General features: G+C 29.5%; 4 protein-coding genes and 1 long non-coding RNA gene across 6 annotated transcripts in view; 4 read left to right on the forward strand and 1 right to left on the reverse strand.

The window, feature by feature from the left end:
* Positions 1-1,199, forward strand: part of LOC101499314 (cathecol O-methyltransferase 1-like) — a 4,806-nt gene extending 3,607 nt beyond the window's left edge. For both annotated transcript variants that reach the window (XM_004509644.4, XM_004509645.4), the window contains exons 3-4: positions 291-355; positions 647-1,199. In XM_004509644.4, coding sequence (XP_004509701.1) covers positions 291-355; positions 647-943 — 362 coding nt within the window. In that variant the 3' untranslated portion in view covers positions 944-1,199. The remainder of the gene's footprint in view (positions 1-290; positions 356-646) is intronic.
* Positions 1,200-5,468: 4,269 nt separating this feature from the next.
* Positions 5,469-6,156, forward strand: LOC101499828 (protein SKIP34). The gene has a single exon (XM_073364048.1). It carries the CDS (start codon positions 5,597-5,599, stop codon positions 5,870-5,872), a length of 276 nt encoding a protein of 91 aa, XP_073220149.1. The 5' UTR covers positions 5,469-5,596; the 3' UTR covers positions 5,873-6,156.
* Positions 6,157-8,106: 1,950 nt separating this feature from the next.
* LOC113787794 (uncharacterized) lies at positions 8,107-8,750 on the forward strand. Its single transcript, XR_003474311.2, has 2 exons — positions 8,107-8,209; positions 8,526-8,750. It is a non-coding gene; the product is annotated as an uncharacterized lncRNA (long non-coding RNA).
* A 1,198-nt stretch (positions 8,751-9,948) lies between these two features.
* LOC101500157 (nucleobase-ascorbate transporter 11) lies at positions 9,949-17,667 on the forward strand. The gene is made up of 10 exons (XM_004509647.4): positions 9,949-11,263; positions 11,888-11,985; positions 12,091-12,261; positions 12,467-12,567; positions 13,130-13,265; positions 13,378-13,428; positions 14,043-14,330; positions 15,160-15,394; positions 15,907-16,187; positions 17,024-17,667. Exons 1-10 carry the CDS (start codon positions 10,513-10,515, stop codon positions 17,243-17,245), a joined length of 2,334 nt encoding a protein of 777 aa, XP_004509704.1. The 5' UTR covers positions 9,949-10,512; the 3' UTR covers positions 17,246-17,667.
* A 2,679-nt stretch (positions 17,668-20,346) lies between these two features.
* On the reverse strand, positions 20,347-22,790 carry LOC101501543 (putative U-box domain-containing protein 50). The gene is made up of 3 exons (XM_027337023.2): positions 22,367-22,790; positions 21,503-21,643; positions 20,347-21,048 (listed from the first exon to the last, which is right to left on the reverse strand). Exons 1-3 carry the CDS (start codon positions 22,778-22,780, stop codon positions 20,482-20,484), a joined length of 1,122 nt encoding a protein of 373 aa, XP_027192824.2. The 5' UTR covers positions 22,781-22,790; the 3' UTR covers positions 20,347-20,481.
* Between the last annotated feature and the right edge of the window lie 2,488 nt (positions 22,791-25,278).

Here is a 25,278-nt window from a genome sequence, read left to right on the forward strand (position 1 = left end):
ATATATATATATATATATATATATATATATATATATTCATGCTAACAATAATGAGTGCTTTATATATGTAAATATAGATATATTATTAGAAAAAGAATTATGCACCGTCATGTAAACTAATTTTCACCCCAGTACACACTCATTAAACTTATATAGTATATATTAAAATTGTTTTGAAAGTTTTGTATTCAACTTTTTTAAAGTTTAATTTAATTCTTTTCAATACAAATATTTTATTTTGTCATTTCTTAACAAATGTTCTACACTAAAAAGCTACTTGATGTTGGCAGGTGTGGAACATGTTGGTGGAGATATGTTTGAAAGTGTGCCTAAAGGAGATGCCATCTTTATGAAGGTGAGTGAATATGAATCGTTTTCATGGTTTAGTGGATAGCTAAGGGAATAAACAAGCTCTCTAATTCAAAGGGAAAAGTGAATATAATTTGTTTTTTTCAATTTATTTATTAGAGCGCTGCAAATGATAAGTTTTAAGGTGTTAATATAGTTAAAATGTTAATTTTACAATGTGATGCCTTAAATAGTAGAGGATTTTTAGACAAAAGTTCAATCAAATTTTCACACTTTAAAATTACACGTGTCATTTCTTTATCCAAAATTAATGATGTAAATATTCTAAATTTTATAGTGGATACTTCATGATTGGAGCGATGAGCATTGCTTGAAGCTATTGAAGAATTGCTATGATGCTATCCCTGATGATGGGAAAGTGATTGTTCTGGAGTCACTTCTTCCTATTATACCTGACAATAGTAATGCTACAAAGACTATCTCACAATTAGATGTTCTAATGATGACTCAAAACCCAGGAGGAAAAGAGAGAACTAAGCAAGAATTTGTGGATTTGGCAACTAAAGCTGGATTTAGTGGCATCAAATATGATTGTTGTGTCCGTAACTTTTGGGTTATGGAGTTCTTTAAGTAAAGAGCATGTGCTACAACCTATCGTGTGTGTGTGTTTTTCTTTAAGTAAAATGAAATTTGTGTATGTGTTTTTAATAATCTGACTCTCGATTAAAATGGTCTGGTAATCTGAGTATAAGTGAGAAGTAAGTTATGTTGGACTGATGATTGTTTTAGGAATGATTTAAAGAGTCATTTCCTTTAAATAATTCTCGTGCTATATGTAATTGTTTGTTCTACTATATATTACTAAATAGTAAAATACTTGTCATTCTAAACGAGTAATGCATCGTTTACATACTTTTCTCTTAGATAATAATTAAACAAAATCAATAGAAAAATGAATTTAATTAATAATGACCAATTAAAATTGAAATTGATAGAGTGGAAAATATTGATAAAAACTTAATCTCATCTATTTTTTTGTATGTATAAGTGCAAAATATTTGTCATGTGTTTTTTTAATATTTATTAATGATAAATATTTATTTCACATTTTTTTATATTTATTGTCGATAAATATTTGTCTTGTGTTTTTTGTATGTTTTAATAACAAATATTTTTTTTTTTTTGTAATATTTGTATGTATCAATAGCAATTATGTGTCATGTGATTTTTTTTATATTTATCACTAACAAATATTTGTTTCACCTTTTTTTTATGAATCGTTATAAATATTTATTATTTTAATATTTATCAATTATAAATATTTTTCCCGTATTTTTTTATGAATCAATTATAAATATTTATTCAGTATTCTTTTTTAATATTTATCCCAATTTTTTTGTCTTCATGGAATATATTTTTTCGTTAATTTTGCAAAAAAAAAATTTAAGTTTAGCATATGAGTTTATTTTGTAGAAAAAAAAACTGCAGTATTTTTAAAAGGAAGCAAAGAAACTAATAAGAAGAAAATTAGAGAAGGATAAGAAAATCGGATACTCACGGTTGAATTGATTTTGTTGGACTGGTTTTATTAATTTTTTTTTACTCAACACTGTTTTCCCTTACTTTTTCTTCCCTTTGCTCCTCTTGGTGTAGATTATAAAAGATAATGAAATAATGATGAATTGATTACAATTTTTATTACTATTAATTTATTTCTTTTTATTTGATTGATCACCATTATAATAATTTTTATTACCATTAATTCATTGTTTTCATTCAATTATTATACTAATTTTTATTACCATCAATGCATTTCTTTTCGGTTTCTTTTCATTCAGTCATATACCTTTTTTTTTATGTTTTAGAAAAGAGTGAAACGTTTGAACATGAATAAGAGGCAAATAGAAATCAGAAACATCCATGATAGTCTAAAGTTTATAATCCTAATTATTTATTTTTATTTTTATTATTATATTTTTTATATATTTTTTTTTATAAAAAGTCTAAAGAAATAGCAGATAAAATTAGGTGTCAACACCTTAAAAAACATTTTTTTTGAATATCATATCTTAATAGGGTGATGAGTACATGCTCTTTCGGAACCTTGGGGTTAGACATCATTAGTGCCTTTTAAATACAATATTATAAAAAACTTTTTCCAAAACCTAATCCTTTTACTTAGTTTGTCTTCTTCCTCGCTACTAAAGCTTTTACACTTTCAAAGGTTCTTCCCTTTTTTCAATTGATAGTTTGACACAAAATATCTCTTCCCGCTACAAAATAATATTGTACTCATTCCCTAAATCTTGATAGAGTTTCTCAAAATATAGGTTTAAACTAGTAGACAACTTCTTCTCAATTCCATTCATTTTGTGAGTAAGAATTTTCTTTTTGGCAAAGATATTACTAAATATATTTGTATTTCACTATTTTTATTTTGATCGGGGTAAAACTATGGAATTTGTCCACTTAGAAAAAGAAGCCCAAGATTGTTGAAGGAAGCTAGTGAAGTCATCATGGGCTAGTCATGTAGCAACAAACCTGAATGCTTGTAGTTGTCTATTTTGATTCTGATTCTGAAAGAATTTCATATATAAAGGTGTTGGAACCAAGTTGATTTGAAGAACTATGTCATTCACTTGTTTTGATGATCACAAAATCGTTTGTGAGAATAATTTAATGCTCTAACATAGTGATTAAGTGTGCAGGTTTGAGATAAAATATTTGTGTAATAGACTTTCATTGTATCTTCTGATAACAAGAAAAAGACAAAGATACAACACTTGTCCTCCTCCTCAGGTCGTTTCTCTAAGTCTTCTATGCGAACAACGTTGCATCCCAGTTGCCTTTAGAAAGGCAAATCAATGTTATAGTTAAATTGTCTCTAATGAATTCAATATGTGTTTTGCACTATCTGCCTTTGATGAATTCAACAAATGTTTGTTCCTCTACCTCTGATAAGTATGACAAGCAATAATTTGCCTCTGCCTCTGTTAATCACATAAAGCGTCTGATCGTCTGACTCTGAATTATTATGTACCCTTTGAAAAAGTCAACGCTTTGAAAAAGTCAACACTCAATACTCCCAAGAAGACAAATCAAATGCATATCCTTTGATAAACATCCTAGATCTGCTACTTGTTTGAAGATCTTAAGACATGTTATGACCATCATATCCTCTACTTCCCAACTGTTTTAAACAAGATACACTGAATAATTACAAGATCAATTTTTGGAAAATTTCTATGGCAAATCAATTCCACAAAGATACGATACGAAACTTCATGAATTATGTTGATTTATTACAATCAAGACAATAGTTAGAAACATTAATCGTTCTCTTTAAAAGACGCGCCTCCCTCAATGAAGACAATACAAGCAACAAACGCATTTGCATTTTTGATCAATATCATTATGTTCCATGCTATTGCTAAGAATGTACAAAGTAACAAATCTGTAAACACTATCTGCAAAAGCTTATTCAGATAACTCAAGAACCCTTTTGTTGTAACCTAGCCCATTAGCAATTGCCCTCCTCAACAACTTGACTGTACTAAACTAGAAGGTTCAGAAGATTAAACACATTTAGTATGACTAGTAGGTGTTCAAGTGTAAGTTTGACTCAACGGTAAACTAGTAGATTAAATTCTTCACGTTGAAGGGATTGGACGTAGCTACCATGTTATGGTGAACTAGGATAAATTTTCGTGGCTCTTCGACTAACTTTATTTTCTTAAGAGTATTATTTTTCTATTCGAATTTAGGAGCTTGATTCTTTTGTTTTCCTCTGTTTGTGTGCAATTTATTTTTTCCTTCATGCATGTTGTGAAACCCTAGCTCGTTGGGCTACATTAAAATTTGGTTACTTGTGCCTATAATAGTTACCTTCTCATAAATACAATTTTCGGCATATTTAACTTTAGTCAACGCAGTAAAATGGGACCCATTGACCTCAGTGGGTCGTGCATTAGGGTTTTAGAAAGTTCAACATCAGCGTTTGTAATTGCTCTCGCCACCAATGGTTCACCTATCACCTTTATCAATTCTCAGAAACTATCTCTCTTACAACATACTTACCACACTTTGAAAAAAATTTCATGTAGCCCTCCATACTCTAAGTTCATAGTTTTCACTCCCATAATATTCTTACGAGAATCAAGCTTTCTTGATATGTCAACTTCAACGCAGATTCTAGAATTGACCTCTTAAATGTAATAGGGTCAAACGATCAATTTTTAACATAAATTCAATTGCGCAACCAATCCTTTTAAGAAAAATATCCTTGCATAATTGAATGGGAAGACGAGGAATCCACACCTAAATCACCACTGCTCTTGTGAATTCACCACTCTTTAATATGTATGATCTCAAACATTGTACAATCATCAACATTATTAATATTACTGGATACTACTACCTTCGTTCGTCTCTATATATAAGACCATTTTTATTAATTTACTAAAATTAAGAGTAGTCTTCACATTAAATATATCTACAATGCACGATCTTTTTTAAAATTATCCTTTAATTATTAAAACATAGAAGATAATAATCTTATAATTCTTTCCATTTAACTAAGAATATTCTTGTGAAAAAGTAGTTAATCTTCCTTGTAATAATTTATAAAAGGTCTAATTACAATTTTAGTCCCTATATTTTTACTGGTTCACGAAATTGATCTACTATTTTAAAAGTCGACAATTTGTATCCCTCCCTTTGATTTTTTAACTAAAAAATGACATTGGACACTTTAAATAACGTAACATATAATACAATGATGTAAAATGATTAATACAAATGAAATTGAAATAAAATACGGTGAAAACTTAGATTTTAACTTCAATTTTTTCTTCATATTTTTAATTTAATTAATAACATATGAACAATTAATGCATCTAAATGGTTCTATATCGTATAATTATATATTATATCATTAAAAATGTATCAAATCATTCTTTTTTTTAATTCAAAAATATAAAAGAGAGATTAAAACTATGGACAAATATAAACAGAGAAATTCATTCCTTAAACTAATAATAATAGATAAATTAAAATTATAATTAAACTTTTATAAAAAATGACATTTTTTTTACCCAAGAGTGTTTTATACAAAGAACGAGAAAAAAAATATTTTAATAAAATAAAAAAAAAATACTAAAAAAAATAGGTGCACGAGAAGAAGTAGAAAAATCTCACAAACCCAACCCAGAAGTTGCTCTTTTTCCAATCCTCCTTATTATTGAACTTCAATTACAATTTATTTTTGTTTTAAAAAAAATCTGAAGCTATGTGTTGTGGGCAGCATCCATCGTTTGAAAGAGATAGGGTTAACAACGATGATCATTCAGCCTTGGTGCTCGAAAATCTCCGCGATCGGCTCGCCGACACCGAAGCTCGGCTTGCTCGCGCCAGGGCTCGTGAAGCCCATCTCACACGCCGTCTCCATGAGATGAAACGCTTTCTATCTGTTATGGAAATCCTTGAAGATTACCTCAAACGCCGTTACCGTCTCCAACAACAACGTGTTGCTCGCCTCCTCTCTCTCACACCACCTACCCTATAACCAACCGTTACCGTCAACCTTGTGTATATGCTGTTACATTTAGTTATTTTTATTTTATTTTTTTAAAAGTTAAACGTTTGTTGTGATTATGACGTTGTTGTTGTTGATAATTGTGAATGTTTGATGTCAATTTCGTGCTGCTTTAAGTTTTTTATTGTTAGTGAATTTTAAGAATTTCGTTCAGAATCTTCATTGTTTTGGTTTGTGTTTAAGGAAATTGTTGTTGTTCTTGTAGGTTTTTGTGAATTTGATTGATAATATATGATGGAAATTGTCACTTTGAATTGAAGATGTGCTATTTTCGTAAGTAATTTGTTGTTGTGTTAGATTGGAATGTTGGATGCTGAATTTGATCCACGTTAAGTATGTGAATAATTTATAATTGACATTCATGTGCAAATGATTGTTGATGCTTCTGTGAATAACCAAGTCATGAGCTTGCAAGGTGTGCTTGAGGGTGTTTAGAAGAGTTTGTTTGAGATTTTCATGACTAAAACTTTTGTGCAAGTGTTTAGAAGCTAGGCAGCATCCGTACGTCAGGTTAAAGGAGGTGTCTGACATGTGTTGATGTTGGACAGCAACACATGTCGTTGTATTCAATCACTTCTATTTCATAGATTATTATTAATATTTTTATGTCCTATGTCAGTGTCTGTGTCTATGTTAGTGCTTCATAGTCTAGAAGAACTTGTGAAAATAGGATAGCTTACAAAAATAAGTTATGCAGAGTTATCCATTATTCTCTCTTCCATTGTACAAAGTGATAAATCACGAACAGTTATATGATAAGGGTTTATTAAGTTGTTCAATAATACATTCACTTAATGTGACTTTCTTCGTTATCACGAAGAGGGTTACTATATGAGAAATAGAAACCTCTACTTACTATGTTGCCACATTGCACCATTACTTTCTCTACTATTTTGTGGTGTAGTTACCTGCTTAGAATTAGAAAAAGGGAGGTAAGATGGGCAGGGAAGTAAAGGGGAGAGTGGAAGCAAAACTTAAATTAGTCAAAACATGTCCAAAAAGTGGCTATATTTTAGGAACAAGGTCTTCTGATTCTCATGGTAGGTAAATCACATTATTGTTTGGTATTTCTGACTCATTCAATTTCTATGGAATTGAAATTTCTTTAGCCTAATCTGAAGAGCATATGTATTTCAATTTTTTTGCTTCTTGTCCTTACCTTTTATTGTGCTTGTTGAATCCTCATCCAACCTTTTGTATCTCCTTTCTTTTATCTCCTTCTGACCAGGTATGCGGAAAATGTTGATCAACATGACTGGATATTTGAAATTTGTATGACATAGTGAAACAATGTTAATGGTATCTTTAACCAACAAAACAAGAAAAGGTAATGAATGTATCAAATGCAATGTATCTATCAGGTGATATATACTATGCCTTTTGTACTTGAGGAGATTGATATATTTTCGAAGTTTTTTTTGTTGCAAAATAGCATGAATCAGTGTTTCTATGATCTGCTGATGTGAACTGTAGTGTTGTAGAAAGTTTGATGCAATCTTGCTTGATTTGAATTATTCAGTTTGGCATTTTGTTGTCTAAGGATGAAACAATGTTATGAAAAATGTATTTCTTCCGTGCAGAGCATTTTGAAAAGCATGTCTTTGGGATGCTTTGATTTACTTTGATCCTAATGCGGAAAAGTACTGTCTTTTGGGAAGAATGCTGAAGAGGTTTAATTAAAAACATATACAATTTAGGATAAAACTTAGGTGTATTTTCTGAGGTGCTTTTTGTATAATTTTTAACTTAAAATATTCATATCTACTATGGTTTCTTAAAATTTATAATTTTTTTCTAAGTTATAACTACAAAAAATGCATTTTAACTTAATATCTATACAAAACATTTTGAAGAAAATGCACATAAGTTTTGTCCTACTATATATAAGAAAGAATATCTATATTGTGGGCAAATATATCAATTTTTTGTACCAACATTAAATTGGATTGAGTGAACTAGATTTAGATCCTTTAAGCATGATTTCAGGTTCATTTGAACGGAGAAAATGTGGTTGAGAAGGTAGACCCATCAAAGGTGGCAGCCGGATTTCCCGAAGGAGATTTGTCGATGTCCAATAGTAAAGTCGGTGAATACTTCACATCAATATATGATTAAAAATATTGTTAAATAATTTAATAATTTTGCATAATAATTGTTATGCTATGATTTTTTTTTTTTTTTTTTTTTTAATAAAAATTTAGATGTTCTTCCGTGCAGAGCATTTTGAAAAGCATGTCTTTGGGATGCTTTGATTTACTTTGATCCTAATGCGGAAAAGTACTGTCTTTTGGGAAGAATGCTGAAGAGGTTTAATTAAAAACATATACAATTTAGGATAAAACTTAGGTGTATTTTCTGAGGTGCTTTTTGTATAATTTTTAACTTAAAATATTCATATCTACTATGGTTTCTTAAAATTTATAATTTTTTTCTAAGTTATAACTACAAAAAATGCATTTTAACTTAATATCTATACAAAACATTTTGAAGAAAATGCACATAAGTTTTGTCCTACTATATATAAGAAAGAATATCTATATTGTGGGCAAATATATCAATTTTTTGTACCAACATTAAATTGGATTGAGTGAACTAGATTTAGATCCTTTAAGCATGATTTCAGGTTCATTTGAACGGAGAAAATGTGGTTGAGAAGGTAGACCCATCAAAGGTGGCAGCCGGATTTCCCGAAGGAGATTTGTCGATGTCCAATAGTAAAGTCGGTGAATACTTCACATCAATATATGATTAAAAATATTGTTAAATAATTTAATAATTTTGCATAATAATTGTTATGCTATGATTTTTTTTTTTTTTTTTTTTATAATAAAAATTTAGATGGGTTGAATTATGGAGCTCTCTTACATTTTTCCTTAGTATAATGATTGAAGAGCAGCAGAATTTGTATCATTCAGCTTCACATTTGGGTTCATTATGGTTAGGTAACTTATTAGGGGGATAAAATCATGAAAAGTATAAACAATTGAAGAATGATATATGTAGTCGACAAAAAAAAAAGATTTATATAATACTCATCTTAACTTGTTATTAAGGCAAGCAACTAATCTTACACGGTGGTTTAAAAATGTAGATGTATACACAAATGTTTTCGATTCTAAAAATTAGTTAATCACGTTACAGCAAACAATCCAAATGCAACGTAGTTAGTGAATCCCAAAAAATTATTTTGAATCCCAACTCATGCAATATTTGTATGTATCTTTTGTGTTGAAATTTAACATGAAGAAGTTATGTTATGTTAGTAAACTCGCTGGTGGATCTCAACTTCAAATATACAAGTCGATTTTAACGGTAAAATTATTTTTTGTTTTTATTAAAAAATGACATTCATTAATTAAAATTAATATAATATATCAATGGAAAACACCATAAATTTAAAGTTAAAACATCCAGACTAATAATATAAAACAATAAAATATTTATAAATATGATAAAATTGAAATATATGAAATACTATGTTTTTAGCCTAATAATATAAAACAATAAAATATTTACAAATGTAATAAAATTGAAATATATGAAATACTATGTTTTTAGTTATGTAAACGTGAAATCATTATTAGTGTGTTTGTTTAAGATTATTTAGTAAAAAAAATCATTTTAAATGTTTTAGTTATGTTTCTGTAAGGACTTATTTAAAATCATTTTGTTTAAAAAGTTGTAATTTTTATGCTGAAAATGAAAAACTATTATAATTAGCTTTAAAAAAAATCATTTTAATATAAGAAAGAGATATACAAAATATTTTTTTTATAATTTTAAACAAACTAAAAATAATTTTTTCGTTTTTTCTTAAATATTTAAAAAAAAATAATGTTTGAAAATTATTTTTACTTTAATTTATAACAATATATCTCAAGTAAGCCTCTAGCTCTTGGAATTGGGCAGTTAAATCAATCTAATCTAATCTTTAACAAACCACACTAAACTGGCCTCCAGCAATGCTATTTGATTAGGACATATTAAATCCCACATTTTCCACCATATAAATCATCATCATCATTATCCTTATCATGTCACAAACAAACCAATTAAATTATTAAACTATTCCACTTCTGTCTGAAATTATGCTGTGGAGAATAAAAACAATGAAACTTCATTTTGAAGCAAAGAGTCCCACGTTGTTGTTGTAGTATCAGTTTCCACCAACAAAAAGAAGACAAAAAAAAGACCAAATGAAGATTCAACTTGCAGTTATAACTATGACACATTGACACTATCACCTCCCATCTCATAATTCAGCTGCTAAATTACCTTCTTACTATGTCAACATCAAACATTCCCAAAAAAAATGTCACACACACTCACACTTTATGATAGAAACTTTCAAGCTGCAATGAGTTATAATGAAGACAAGATTCTGTTGTAATATTTTTCTAACTTTCTTTTCTTGTCCTTTCTCCACTTTCACTGTACCTTTGCTTCTACTCTCTATCTCTTTTTCTATGGAGTTTTTTTTTTGTTTCCTTGCTGTTTTGTGAAGCCTAAGGTTCCTTCTTGTTGCAAAGTTTTAATATTATTTCTTTGCACTATATTGGGTTGAATTTATTTTTGAATAGTCACTTCAATTTTCAAAGGAAAAAGCTACAATGGAAACTGGGTCAAGCTCAGAAATTGTAGATAAGGGGAAGGTTATGAGGGGTGTCAATAGCAAAGGCAAGAAGCAGTATTCTAATGGTATCAAAATTGAGCCTTTTGTACCAAGAAGTAAGCATCACAATCCTAAAGAGTTGAGAACTTGGGCAAAGAAAACTGGGTTTGTGTCTGATTACTCTGGTGAAGCTGGGACTAGTGCAAGTGAGAAGTTTGATAGTGTTGGTTTTGATGTAGAGAAGAGTTCTGTTGTTGTTGTTGATGATGATGATGATCAAAGAGAAGGAGGGTCTTCTCCTAAGATAGAGATTGATCCGGTTCTCGGGGTTGCGAGGCCCAACATGGACGATGAGATCAAACCGGATTATGATTCGAAGCATGGAGCTAGAAGGGGTGAGAAAGATAAGTTTTTGAGGTCAAATTATGGTTTGAATGAGACAATAGGAAACCAAAATCAGAGGAAGAAAAATGGGGTTGAACCTGTTTTGGGCTATGGTGATAAGAAAATTGGACTAAGAAGGAATGATGATACTAATGGAATAATGAATTTGATTAGGGATGGTAATGGCCATGCACTGGGAGTTTCTTCTGCAGTTGCTCCTATGCCAGAAAAAAAGAAGGAAGACGAAAGTGTAACTGAAGGAGATGTTAAGGTGAATCTGTATGCTGAGGATGAGGAACATGCTCATAGAGAGTTTCAAGGACAGTCTCAAATGAAGTATGGACTCACAGAAAATCCGAGTGTTGGTTAGTCTAAAGGTCTAATTACTCTGTAGGTCCTGAATTATTCGAAACTATTTAAAATTTTCTCAATAATTCAGAGACCTACAGAGCAATTAAACTTAGTTTAAATTGATTTTACCTGTTTCTCAAATTTAACTTGCAAAGCTAATTTTAGATAGTTATCAAAATAGTATGGTTTGTTTTAACTTGAGTTTGTATGGAAAAATTGATGTCTGAACCCTTATGCTAGACGTAGCCATTAGTCAACATAGTATATTCTAATCAGTTTCATTTACCCTATTGCATACTATTCAATATACTAGGGTTAAAATAGAGTAATAATTAGAAAAGAGAAAGCTCTGCTGCAGAGTTCTAATGAGATCCGTTGAATATGTGCTTATATGATAAAACTTGAAAACAAAGGCGCTATAATTGTATATACGTGTTGCATTAGTACACATATTTGGCCTTATATCGTATTGTTTGATGAAGGGCATTGTGATGCCCCCTCCCATTTTCCCTCATTTTTTATAGTAAATCATGGATTCAAAGTATGATACCATGTTATAAATAGTAATGTTAATTCTCTGACATGCTAAATAATTTGGTACTTCTTTTTGACTTACATCTTAGCATCTTTAACTGCAGTACTTCTTATCTATTATGGTCTGCAGCACTACCTATCATTGGTTGGCTCATTAGTGTTAATCCCATTAGTCATGGTCCCAACCATGGGTGGAACAGATGTAAGCATAATCTCTTACATAATGGTTGATGTTTTGATTATGCATTATGAAAATTGATTAGTTTTCCAAACTCATATTTATTCACTTTTGCATCAATCATGACAGAAGGATACTGCTAGTGTAATTTCTACTATGTTGTTTCTTTCGGGCGTCGCAACGATACTGCACTTATACTTTGGAACTCGACTGCCTTTAGTTCAAGGGAGCTCATTTGTGTATTTGGCACCGGCACTAGTTATCATCAATGCTGAAGAGTTTCGAAATCTTACACACCACGTAAGTTCACTGATAGAAAGCATTATTTTACTTTGACAACTAATCACAACTTGTCAACCATCTGCATTTCAAATTACTTTACTACCTGCAAGACAAATGTTAGAATTTATTAACTAATCACATTTTTGTTTACTTTGGTTTTTCTTCTTATTGTTGAAAACTGTTTTTGGTTTTTGATATTAAGGCCTTCTTATAATAACTGCAGAAATTTAGGCACATAATGAGGGAACTCCAAGGAGCTATAATTGTTGGTTCAATATTCCAATGTATTCTGGGGTTTAGTGGTTTAATGTCTCTTCTTCTAAGGTAACAAGAAGCTGCATTTGATCTTTCTTGTATTCCCAGCAGCTTGTTAAATTTCTGATGGGAAAGAAATATCTTTCATGTTTTCATGTTGAAATTAGTAAATTAGACATCTTGTAATCTCAAAATGATGAATTTGAGAAACGTTTTACAGAATCGAGGACTAAATTGAAATATTCATATTTTTTGTCACCAAATGTAGAGTGTTCTACAAAGTTTGAGACCATTTTGGTGGTTTATTCATTGCCAGTAAATCATATTTCATGCATCATCATTGGAAAGGCAAACAAAATCAGTAATTCAACTATATATTATATGATTCATTGGCTTTGACATTTCTCTTAGAGAATGTAATGTAGTTTGCACATCCTGAAACTGAGAAAAGGGTGATTGAAGAACAATTTAAGCTCTTTATGCTCAAATTTAAGAACACAATTTGATGAGATTTTATATATGGTGAATGAACTGATCATAAAATCTACTCTGAAATTTGTCAGAAGAAAGTTATCAAGACTTATGTATGTGATGTGTTCATTCTTTGCAATTTTATTACTATTTGTTTTAGGATAATCAACCCAATTGTGGTGGCTCCAACTGTTGCTGCTGTAGGTTTAGCATTCTTTAGCTATGGCTTTCCACAAGCTGGCACTTGCATGGAAATTAGCATTCCACAAATTGTGTTGGTTCTAATATTCACTCTGGTGAGCCCTCCTGACCCAACTATTTCATTTCTTTTCATAATAAACAAAATTTCCCTCTTGTCAACAACTTTTTGAAACTGATATAGATTTTTTCTTCTTTTCTTATTTGAAGCATCTTCGAGGAATATCTATCTTTGGACACCACTTGTTTCGAATTTATGCTGTAAGTTTTTAAATTAAAATATCGATTAAATACCAAAATCAATGCGTGAAACTCTAGGGTTGTATTAGCTTAGTCTCCCATATTATTGATATTCTAAAATGATCCTTAAAATTAAAAAATGTTAATCAAGTTTGTATCCGTCTTGATTTTTTATCAAATGCATCATTAACATTATTCACTTAGTTTCAAATTGATCCCTAATATTACTAACTTAATGTCATTATAGATTTATAGTCCATGTCAATACAAACGAATGGACGAATTCAATTAAAATTTTGTAATCTTAGGGATCATTTTGAGATATCGATAACTGACTATGTGAGGGACTAGAATGATGCATCTCTATAATTTCAAGGATCAATATGGATATTTTTCCTAAAAATGTCACTTGTTTGATTTTGAATTTTGAGACATGGCATATATTGTGTACAATTTGTGTGCTCTCTAGTTCATAAAATCCTTGACCATGCTAGAATTTAGATGCTTATGCTAATCTTAAACTAATGATTGTGCAATTCATTATTAATTGTGTGTAATTGTTGAGAGTTCTAAGTTAAAGTTTTCCTTTATTATATATACTAACAAATTCTGTTGACACAATTTAATATTTGCAGGTTCCTTTAAGTGTTACAATAATTTGGATATATGCATCATTTTTAACAGCTGGGGGAGCATATAAGTACAAAGGATGTGATCCAAACATCCCTAGTTCAAACATTCTGATTGATTCATGCAAAAATCATGCTTATACAATGAAGCATTGCAGGACTGATGTATCAACTGCATTGTCAACTTCTGCATGGCTCAGAGTTCCTTACCCTTTACAATGGGGTTTCCCTATTTTCCATTTTAGGACTTGCATAATCATGGTCATAGTGTCCCTGGTTGCCTCTGTTGATTCTGTAAGTACATTATCATATTTAAATGCTTGCAAGTGTAAAATATCATTTATAAAATGGCATGCATATATAGTATTGAGAAAATCTCAAGTCTCAATTTGAAAATAGATAAGGTCTGAAAAGAGTTTATAAAAAGTGGTACCCCTTAGTCTTTTACCAATAAGTCAGTTTTGTAAAGATGAGTTAGATCCAATATAAAAACCTATTATATGTCAAGCACCATTTGAACATTGTGGACCTTGTTATTTAAAAATGCATGTTAAATCATAAATGCAAAAGGGTGGTTATCAATAAGGCTTTAAATTGCGGTTGTGGCCGCATCGCGATCCTTGATATTGCGGAGAATCGGAGTCAAATGTGTTTGATAAAGCCTAAATCGCAGTTATAGAGACATAAAAACTTGATTTCGCGGCCACAAACTTCTTTACAAAACCCATATAATCAATGTGCCTAGTCACTTTTAAACCTTAAAATGAATTTTCATGTTAAAGCAAAAGACCAAATATGTACAGGAGATGAAACTTAGGCCTGTTAGGATAAATAACTTAATTAAGCATTTGTAGAATAAGTTCATATGATAATATATATAAGTTATTTCTATAACAAAAGATAGAATATAGTCAAACTGTTTTTATGTAAACTATAATCTATTGTCATAAACTATTTTAGCGAGCTAATGAAAATAAGTTGGAAACAAAACATGTCATAAATTGTTTTCATAAGTTTTTGCAAATAGTCTCACAAGTGTTTATGCTATAATATCAAAAGTAAATCAATCCAAACAGACCCTAAAATTGTGACTATGATAATGATTGTATGTTCATTTTCCCAGATTGGAACTTATCACAGTGCATCTCTGAGAATTAATTTGAGGCCTCCAATCCCAGGAGTTGTGAGCCGCGGAATTGCATTGGAGGGTTTATGTAGTATATTAGCAGGTCTTTGGGGTTCAGGAACTGGATCAACTACCTTGATAGAAAATGTTCACACAATTGACATAACAAAGGTTGCAAGTAGGAGGGTAGTGGAACTTGGAGCAGCCTTCATGATCCTCTTCTCATTTATGGGTAAAGTAACAAAACTCAATGACATGAGTCATAATTCTATGTCAAAAAATTATTCAACAACTGAATCTAAGTATATGTAATGGTTAGTTTTGGTCCATCTAAAAATTTTGAACTAGTTCTCACAATATTTCTATTTACATATATTATTTTATTTTTCAAAAATTGGGGATGGGAGAAATTATCATTATTTAAAGTGACACTAACTTTTAAAACTATCTCATAAAAGATCTTGAAGTTATAAGGTCACACTCTTACCACTAAGCTGGCATGAAATGTTGACAACGTATTATCAACTTCAGCGTGATTCAAAATTCAGTTTGAGAAATTGTTTTTTTAACTACACAATAGTTTTCTTCCTTTACTTTCTAGTAGAAATAAAAAAAATAAAGCGAATTATAAGTAGTATTTTGTAATCAAAAGTAGAAAAACGAAAATCCTTAACATATTTTCATGTTCATTTTAATTAATGTAATAAAGTGCAAACAAGGTTCTAAATGCTTTTTCTGTTATAGGAAAAGTGGGTGCTCTTCTGGCTTCTATTCCACAGGCCTTGGCTGCATCTGTACTATGTTTCATGTGGGCTCTTATAACAGCATTAGGACTCTCAACATTACAGTATGGTCAATCAGGAAGTTTTAGGAACATAACAATAGTTGGTCTTTCATTGTTCCTTGGTCTATCCATCCCTTCCTATTTTCAACAATACCAGCCTCAATCCACTTTGATATTGCCTTCTTATCTAGTTCCTTATGCAGCTGCTTCTAGTGGACCATTCCATTCAGGCATTAAACAAGTAAGCACTTATCTATGCTTATATCCCTTGGATAGTTGAATCCAATATTTATTATTTTATTAAAAGTATAATAAGGAATAGCTTTGATGGTTTACATATGAATATGTTATTGTCAATCATCTTGTTAGATAAATTAATTTACAAGCTTATTATATCAATAATGATTTCTCCAAATTAATTCTAATTTCACATATTTACACTTGTTCACGATTTTAGCCCCTCATTCTAAATCCGAAAATACAATCTCTCAATTTTTAAAATTTCAGATTTTATTTTCGTCACTTAATTTTGGACTTATTTTGTCTTCATCCGAAAATATAATCCACATATGCATTGTCTCATCGCCCATTGACTTTGTTAGGTTATTAGTCAACTTGACATATCCGAAATAACAATCTTCAAATTCACTGTTGAGAAAAAGTATGAAATTTTAAAAATTGAAAGATTATATTTCAGATTTTAAAATCATGAATAAGTGAAAATAGAGAGACCAAAAGTTCATTTAAGCCAAAACAAATCTATGTACAAATGTTTAGCGTCTAATGTTAGTATTTGGATTCCCTATAGTTAGAGAGTTTTTAAAGTCACACAGTTAGCAAGTCTTTAGTCAAAATCATCAAACAATACATATTTAAAACTCGATATATTAGATTTAAAACGATTTAAAAAATAAACTCAACCTGAGTCGCCAGATACCGAACGGTCCCGACTTGCTGACTCCATAACTGCACAGATTTTCTGACTGCAAGAAATCCGGATCACTAAAACTAGTAGCTGGTTTCTTTTATTGGTGAAGTTAATCTAACTTGTACCTTTTATTGTCTCATTTCTGTTAGCTTGATTTTGCAATCAATGGCCTTATGTCCTTAAACATGGTGGTTACATTGTTGGTGGCATTCATACTGGACAAAACTGTCCCAGGAAGTTCACAAGAAAGAGGGGTGTATTTATGGATGCAACCTCAAGACATTGCAAATGATCCTTCATTGGCATCTCAATATTCTCTGCCAAGGAAAGTTGCTAGATGTTTTTGTTGGGCAAAATGGTTAGGAGTTTGATTACAAAGTTATCTATTGAGTTACTCTATCCAGGCACTAATGGTAACATTCTCTACTGAATTATCTATATAGCATCGGCGCTACAAATTGAAGGTGTGTCTAATGTCTGACATATGGTAGTGTCAGATACTAATACAGCATCGACGCATTTGATTAAATTTTTCATAAAGTATTATCGGTGTGTATTAGTGTCGTGTCCGATGTTTGTGTTAGTGTGCATAGAAGATATAGCAGCTTATGAAGAATATATAAATGGATTGAATTACAGATTACCAAATAGGAAATAGTACAGCACTGATTATGCTTGTGAAATTACAAAATGTTCTCACATATAGGTAAATTTGTGAACTGAAAAGGAAAAAGTGAACAAACTATTGTACTTATACATAATTCTTTTAATCTAATGATAATTCATTTTTGCAGTTTCTTTCTGTTTGATATTTAAAGTTGAAATAAATCAATGACAGTTGATAAATCTTACAACAGATCTTTAGTTGTAGCGCGTTGGCTCAACCTCTCAATTACAATGTTGGAGTTTTTATTTGAGAACATAAAAGAAAAAGTTACTATGTATATAATCCAATTACTCCACCATTATATATAAAAAGTACTCCCTTATATATATACATATACAAACACACCCATTAATCTACTCTTTTTAATACAACTTCTAAAATTTTAATTAAATAAATTTTATGTTGATTAAAAAGGAAAAAAAATGCTTGTTTATATCCATGCATTTAATGTGCCAAAAAATTGTAATTGTAATTAAATCATGTGAAAGTCATTAGTATTATTATTAGGTAAAAGTTATGTACTAGGTGTCTCTATTTTACAGCCTTATATCTGATCTCTTCCTTTGCCAGTAGTTAATTAGGGAACAGAGGTTATGATTAGGGAAAAGTAATGCGTTCTTCAACTTCAAACTTTTGGGAGATATGCCATTCCCAGATTGCAACCATTCTTCTAGTGCTTCTAGCTCATAAGAAAACCCATCAGATGCTATGTGTGGATTTCTCATTACTTTCTGCATTTCAACATCACAAATGTTGTAACCTTATGTTAAAGGAAAACTGAAATAATATTTTATAAGTTATTTAATTAAATTGAGATTTTTATTATATGTCTTGAAAGTGTAAATTTTTTTTATACATACATACATTCAATCATATATGATATAGATATTTATGGAGATATTTTATGATTTAACATAATATTTTTATACATACATACCTTCAATCATATATGATATAAATATTTATGGAGATATTTTATGATTTAACATAATAAAATGACATTTGATTGAATACATATGTAATTTTTTTAATGATTAATGCATAACAATTAAATCTTTAAATTTATTTGATAAAAAATAGATCAACAATAAATAAAAATATGTTAATCGAATTCATTTTCTTTAAATACATTTAATAACAATTTGATAAATTTTAAAATAAAATCATAAAAATGAAACATTTCTTATTACAATCATTTTACATTAGTTCAACACTTTTTACACTAATCATATCTTTTTTTTTTGGGGGGGTACGATTTTATACTAATCATATCTAACTAGTACTATGTTCTCATGTAAAAATTGCATAACTTTGTTGAATTGCGGATGGTTTTTAGGTAAAATTTAATATTTCTTTGCTAATGCTTTTCACCACTAATGTTTACTGTTGACAAGACATAACAACTCATCAAATGTTATTATTTTTTTTGACTAACATTGGATCATTATTTTAACAATAAGTCAATAAATACATAGATAGATAGGTTAGAAGACTAACATGAAGGATTGGGCAAAGGAATATGTTAGGCACTTTACTAGATTCACCACCCCTTTTTTTTTATCTCATTGAGTTCCTCCATCACTCTTGTTATGCTCATTTCTAGATTAGACTCACAATTCATGGTCATGCACCTCATTGCCAAGCCCAAAACTTCTCTTGCTACATCCAATGGCCATTCTTCACCAATCTCATCAAAAATTGCTTCCTTATCCACTTTCACCAAATTTCCTCTTCCAGTCAAAAGATGAAGCAACAAAACCCCTATTGCCTTCATATCTAACCCAACATCACATTCTTTATTGCACCCATGAAGCCCAAACCCTTTGATCTTTGCAACAAAATTGTAGTCTAGGAGGATGTTGGATGGAGAAGGATGACAATGAATAATGGGCCTGGGCTTAAATGCATTGAGAAAGCCCATCCCAGAACAAACTTCTATGGCTATCCTTATGCGATCTTGCCAGCTAATGGGCCTGATTCTTGTCTTGCAAAGTAGTATGTCTTCCAAGCTGCCATTGTGCATGTATTCCAAAACTAAGCATTTGGGCTCAGAACAGAAGCCCAATACAGCAACAAGATGAGGATGCCAAATACTACCAAGAGACCTCAACTATAAACATTCTAACTTCAGAAAAGTTTACTAAAATTTATGAACATTTTAATTATTCATTTTACGATAGAATATTCTGTTCAAATAAATTAAATAATCAACAATAGAATATTTTATAGAATAAATATTTTTCATTTGTCTTTCTTAAATAGATTGTTAATAATGTGAACTAATAAATTCTTAAATAGATTGTTAATAATGTAACAAGATGATTGCAACGATCAAATCAAATAAATTCTTGAATTTTATTTATATCATAATTGATTATGATGTATTGATAAGTGTAATTGTTTTTACATTGACGGTATTATTCGCTTTTAATTATTATTTTAATATTGTTTAAACACACAAAAATCTTACTTATGTAATTTGTCTCTTTTTTATAATGTCTTTAACTATTTATTATTTTATTTCACCTATTTATCTCTATAGTTGAGGGTAATTTTCACAAAACATTAGTTAATACTACTTTAAATTTTGAAATCGACAAAAAAAAAAGTTATATAAAAATGACATTTAAAAACAACAAATAAAAAAAAATGACATTTAAAAAAGAACGAACGAAGTACAACAGAAAATTTCTCTAAAATATTGATTTTATAATAAAATAAAATTTTCATGTATTAACAAAACTTCCATGTTAATTTAAATAATGGATTTTTTTATATAATTATTCACAATTTTATACCCTGTTCACAAATTTTAACTCTACTAAAATATGAGTTAATATTTATTTATACTACTAGTATTGTCCAACCATGTGAAGGAAACTCTTCTAATAATGTAGGACAAAAATTAAGATATGTTTTACAACTTATAAACAACAGAGGTTAAATATTTATTGTTAGCTTGTTTACCTTAGCTTGGAAATCTTGTTGGGACAAGCCAAGAGTAGAATCAAGCATCTTGATTGCAGCATTGGAATGGTCAATATACCCTCTAAAGACATTACTCCAATTCTCACAAGATTTCAACCTCAAGTGTTCTGAAAAATTGTGAGTGGCCAAAATAATATCCTCCTTTGTGTACTCTCTTAAACCACATTCATTCTCTATTACCTTAGTACTAATTTTTGTGACATTTTTTTCTTTGATAAACATAATCCATTTGTTCATAATATCCCTTTGTCTACTTAGCTCTTCAATTTTCATTAGCATCTCATTCCTTGCAGCATTTACTTTCTCTAGTTTGGTTTCAAATTCTGAAAATTTCAATTTGGAAACATGAAGCTTATTTTGAAGCTCTAGTTGTAGCTCTTTTAGTGAATGAAGCCTTTGCTTGCTCTCTTCAACACTCATCCTAATTTTGTTAATTTTTTCATTTTCTGCATTCACTTCCTTCTTTAGCTCGTCCTTTCTTGTCAATTCTTCACTTTTTAAATATTCAACTTCTTCTTCCTGAAAATATGATATCATTTGTGGTAAAAAAAATGATTTAAATATAGATTTGGTCCTATAAAATTACAATCTTTTGATTTAGTCCATGTAAATTTACATCTTTGTAAATATACATATTTTTTGTTTTTGTTATTTTGTTTATGTCTTCAAAATTTATTTATATTAAAATTAGTTTTTGTTATATGTTTTAAATATTTATTTTAGTCCTTTTTATCACTCATATTAGAGGTATTAAAATTAAATATTTTACCAATATAAGATTAATTCTAATATAAACAAATTTTGTTAGGACTAAAGCAAAGACTAAAATTAAAATAAAGTATATTTGTAAGTACAATTTTTGTTTCCATTCACTATATATTTACAAGAAAAAATATATTGAAACCCAAAAGTATTATAGGTGGAAACTACATTGTTGGAACACATAGATTAATTGCTTAATGAATATTATTACCCGACGATTGCATATATAAATAGCCCATTCAGCTTTTGCATGCTTCTCCAAATTGTCCTTTTCTTCTTTTCTTTTCACTTGGATGGTATTGTAAGCTTCATTCAGTTTATCTGTGAGGATCTCAAATTTTTCTGCAGCACTCTGAGTAGGTATCAAATTTGTGCATTAAGTTTTTTATGTAAATATGTGACATAATGTATCGGGGTTGCTTTTCCCATCCCTAATATAAGTTCAAATGTATGCATCCAAACAATAATTAAACGTGTGCAGTTTTGAATGTGTACTTTTGAATAATTTGTGCCGAGAGAAAGTAACATCCCAATATAAAAGTGCATATATATAATGAACATAGAGGGTTAGTCTCTTTTGTATTGACATCAATAATAATTTGAAATTTTAAATATTAGAAATAATTGAATGGAAACTAAATATATTGATGTCAGACATTAACATATATCATATATCCACATCTTTAATATGAAGCATCAATGCTAAATCTATGCACACTCCTTACTAATGGGCCTATGAAATCTAATAAAAACTCAAAATATTGAAAAATGTTATCTACTCTATTTATTTCAAGAGAGTCATTTAAAGTTTGTTCACACGTATTAAGAAATGTAATAATTAAAATAAAGAGAGAATTTATTTTATCAAACTACTCATTTTAATTATTGGTGAGATTTTTACTATTATCGATGTTTTGTAAGTTGTGCTCATAGTAATTATTGAAATGTAGTATAAGAAAAAAGAATCATTAAAGTGCATTGAAAATTGAAAATAACACTGATTTTGAGATAGCTTATATTTACTAAAATGATACTCAATATGAAACTCGAGAATATGATAGTTTTAGTTATGTACCTTATTATCAGAAATTTGAAGTTTTTGGAAATAAGGCTCAATTGGAGTAACGAAGGAATCATGATTGTCTTGTCCAAAACTTCCTTCCTCGAAATTTAAGGACACTAACTCATGTAAATAATTTTCAATTTCTTGGATATAATTTTGTTCTAGATGAGCCTCCAAATATGTTGAGGAAATTGGTGACCTACTAGAATTCTTGTGGTTGGAATCAATGGTTTTATCGCTTATCATTCTCTCTAGCCAATCTTTGAAACTCATCTTATCTCTCATTTTGGCAACCTTGACACCATTATCATCCTCCATGGTTATTTCACCATTCTTCACTCTTGGTGAAACTTGTTTCCCTCCACATATTATGAATAATTCACAGAAGTCAGGCTTGTGCTGATGAACATAGAACAATCCGTTCATGGCATCTTTTGATTTTCTATACCATATGAAAATTAAAATGTAATTAGCAAAGCCATCGAAGAGTTTTTTTATATAGAAGAAAAGAGTAATAATTATTTTTTGAATTACACGATTAAATATCTTTTTTATATCCAGAAAATTGGTAAATTGAGTTTGAACCCTTAGTACGTTTTTGATCTCCTGTGACATCACAGTTGTAGTTGCAACTATATCGACTCATTTATCAGCATTTTGATGCAATATCAAGGTTTGAAATGTAAACTACAATTCAAATTTAGAACCATAGTTTTAGTCTCTTATTAAGTCTCTACCACATACTAAAATCATTAGACATGGCAATGGAGTGGAGCGGATGCGGATTTTGCCTCCTTCACTCCGCACCCCATTAATTGGGAAAAACTCGTACTCATTTTATAGCGGGTGTGAAATTTAGGTTTCATCCTCATCCGCAATGGAGCTCGGGTTTCTCCGCCCACACTCACATTATTCATATATATAAAATTATAAATTTAAAAATCATATTTATTATAATTAATATAATAAAAAAATTATTAATAGACAATAATAAAATTAAAAAATATTTTCTATAAAGATAAGATTATAATTTTTAATATTTAAAAAAATATTAAGTATATTTAATATGTATATGTATAGAAAATTTAAAAATTACTATAATATTACTTGTGGAGCGGACGCATGATGGATATCACTACCCCAAACTCGTCTCCGCTCCCAAATTTTAATTTCAGATAAAATCTTCACCCGCATCCGGTCAAAGTGGGTTTTCTCGCCCAAATCAAGCTGGTTTGGATGGGTGCAGGTTATACTGTCATCCATAAAAAAACATGTTTATTTTTTTAGACTAGAATATTTAAAAAAGTAGAATATTTAAAAAAGTATTAGAGACTAAAATTAATATTTATTAAATATTATAGTTACCAAAATTATATTTAAAAGAAAATAAAGATAGAAAGAGTACATAGAAGGTCTCATGAATGAAAATCCCATGACCAATTTGGTTATTCCTAGACCAAGAATCAAGTCTAATGTGAGATTCTGCATTGGTTCATCAAATCTCTCAACCTCAAATGTTTCAGCTGGAATCTGCAGTACAAAGACAGAGATACAATACATTAATTAGAGGAAATCATTTAAGCAAAGTTCCTTTAATTTGAGTTATGTTAAGGAAGTAGTAAAATTTTCTCACTTTGTCACATAAAGCTATATACTTGGAAAGCAATTTGTTGATTATGTTTTGCTCATATTTCCTTATACAATCTAATTTCTCTTCACATGCACCTTTTGCAGGGAGTTTTCCAACTGAAAAAAAAAAAAAGTCACAAAATATAAATGAAAATCCAATTGAGATTCAATGGTACGAAGGAAAAAACTTTTTATTTATTACGTGAAAAAGAGTTTTTATAGAACAATCAATATTAATAATTATTAATATTGTTAATATTTCACTATAAATAAAAATTCAACTCACAATTTCTTTATCACTCTATTATTTTTCCTTTTCTAGCCACTAAACAAACCTATTGAAAAAGAAAATTTAAGACACAAATAAGTAAAAAACTTACGGAGAGTATAAACATGATCTTTGGAAGGGTTGTATTTCACATGTAAAATGATTATAGAAATATTTGGATGAGAATTCCATTTCTTCAAAGCCCAATCCAATGTTTGAAATCCATCTAACACATCATAGCCTACCGCAACGTAAATTTTGTTAGTTTGAGTTGCATCCATATCTTGGAGGGTTGTTTGGGGTACCTTAAATTAGGCTAGTCTTGACTAATGTGTCACAAATTTATTAATTGGATTTTTTTAGGCATAATTGGAAAATATATAGTTGTAAAATAAAGTAGAAAATTAAAGGTGATATAAACTTGGATCTATTGAAGGGCGATATTCACTAGTATGTGTTGAGTGCTATTATGTTGTTACTTTCTCAAGTTGAACCATGAGAGAGACCTTTGGGTTTTTTTTTTGTATTGCTTTCCACGCTATGTACATGTGGTTGGTAATATTCCTAGGACATATTCTTCTAGCATGAAACTATAATAGTGCTTTTGTTTCTAGTAAAATGGGTTTAATCCAAAATTTTGATAGAATAAATTTTGTTTGGAGAAAATTATAAAATAATAAAAATAATTATATTGGATTATTTATAGTGTATAAGTTTGTATTATTCGAATAGAATATATAATTTAGTAACAATATTTATCTCATTATCTTAGTTAGATGATACTTCAAGTTGCTCATGTGAGGTTATAACTTAGGTTAGAGTGCATTATTTTTACTTTATTATCTTAATTGAATAAATAGATAATAGTTTTTATGTTATATATGTGGGTTAGTGTGACTATTAATTTATTTAATAATTATAAAATTAAAGTTCTTTTTATCACACTAGTGGGCAATTGCCTCTTGGAATAATAAATTAAAATGAGAGACACCTCGTCAAAATGATTATCTTTTTGTTTCAGTAGTAA

This window comes from Cicer arietinum, chromosome 7 (assembly GCF_000331145.2).
Source record: "Cicer arietinum cultivar CDC Frontier isolate Library 1 chromosome 7, Cicar.CDCFrontier_v2.0, whole genome shotgun sequence".
NCBI classification, from domain to species: Eukaryota; Viridiplantae; Streptophyta; class Magnoliopsida; order Fabales; family Fabaceae; genus Cicer; species Cicer arietinum.

Bases quoted from the DNA above. Each gene is read 5' to 3' on its own strand.
- LOC101499828 (XM_073364048.1), top strand. From the start codon at position 5,597: ATGTGTTGTGGGCAGCATCCATCGTTTGAAAGAGATAGGGTTAACAAC.
- LOC101500157 (XM_004509647.4), top strand. From the start codon at position 10,513: ATGGAAACTGGGTCAAGCTCAGAAATTGTAGATAAGGGGAAGGTTATG. The intron at 11,264-11,887 runs GTTAGTCTAAAG...CTTTAACTGCAG, and splicing joins CACAGAAAATCCGAGTGTTG to TACTTCTTATCTATTATGGT. The intron at 12,262-12,466 runs GTAAGTTCACTG...TAATAACTGCAG, and splicing joins TTCGAAATCTTACACACCAC to AAATTTAGGCACATAATGAG.
- LOC101501543 (XM_027337023.2), bottom strand. From the start codon at position 22,780: ATGAACGGATTGTTCTATGTTCATCAGCACAAGCCTGACTTCTGTGAA. The intron at 21,644-22,366 runs GTACATAACTAA...ATACCTACTCAG, and splicing joins TTCAAATTTCTGATAATAAG to AGTGCTGCAGAAAAATTTGA. The intron at 21,049-21,502 runs GTAATAATATTC...TCATATTTTCAG, and splicing joins TTTATATATGCAATCGTCGG to GAAGAAGAAGTTGAATATTT.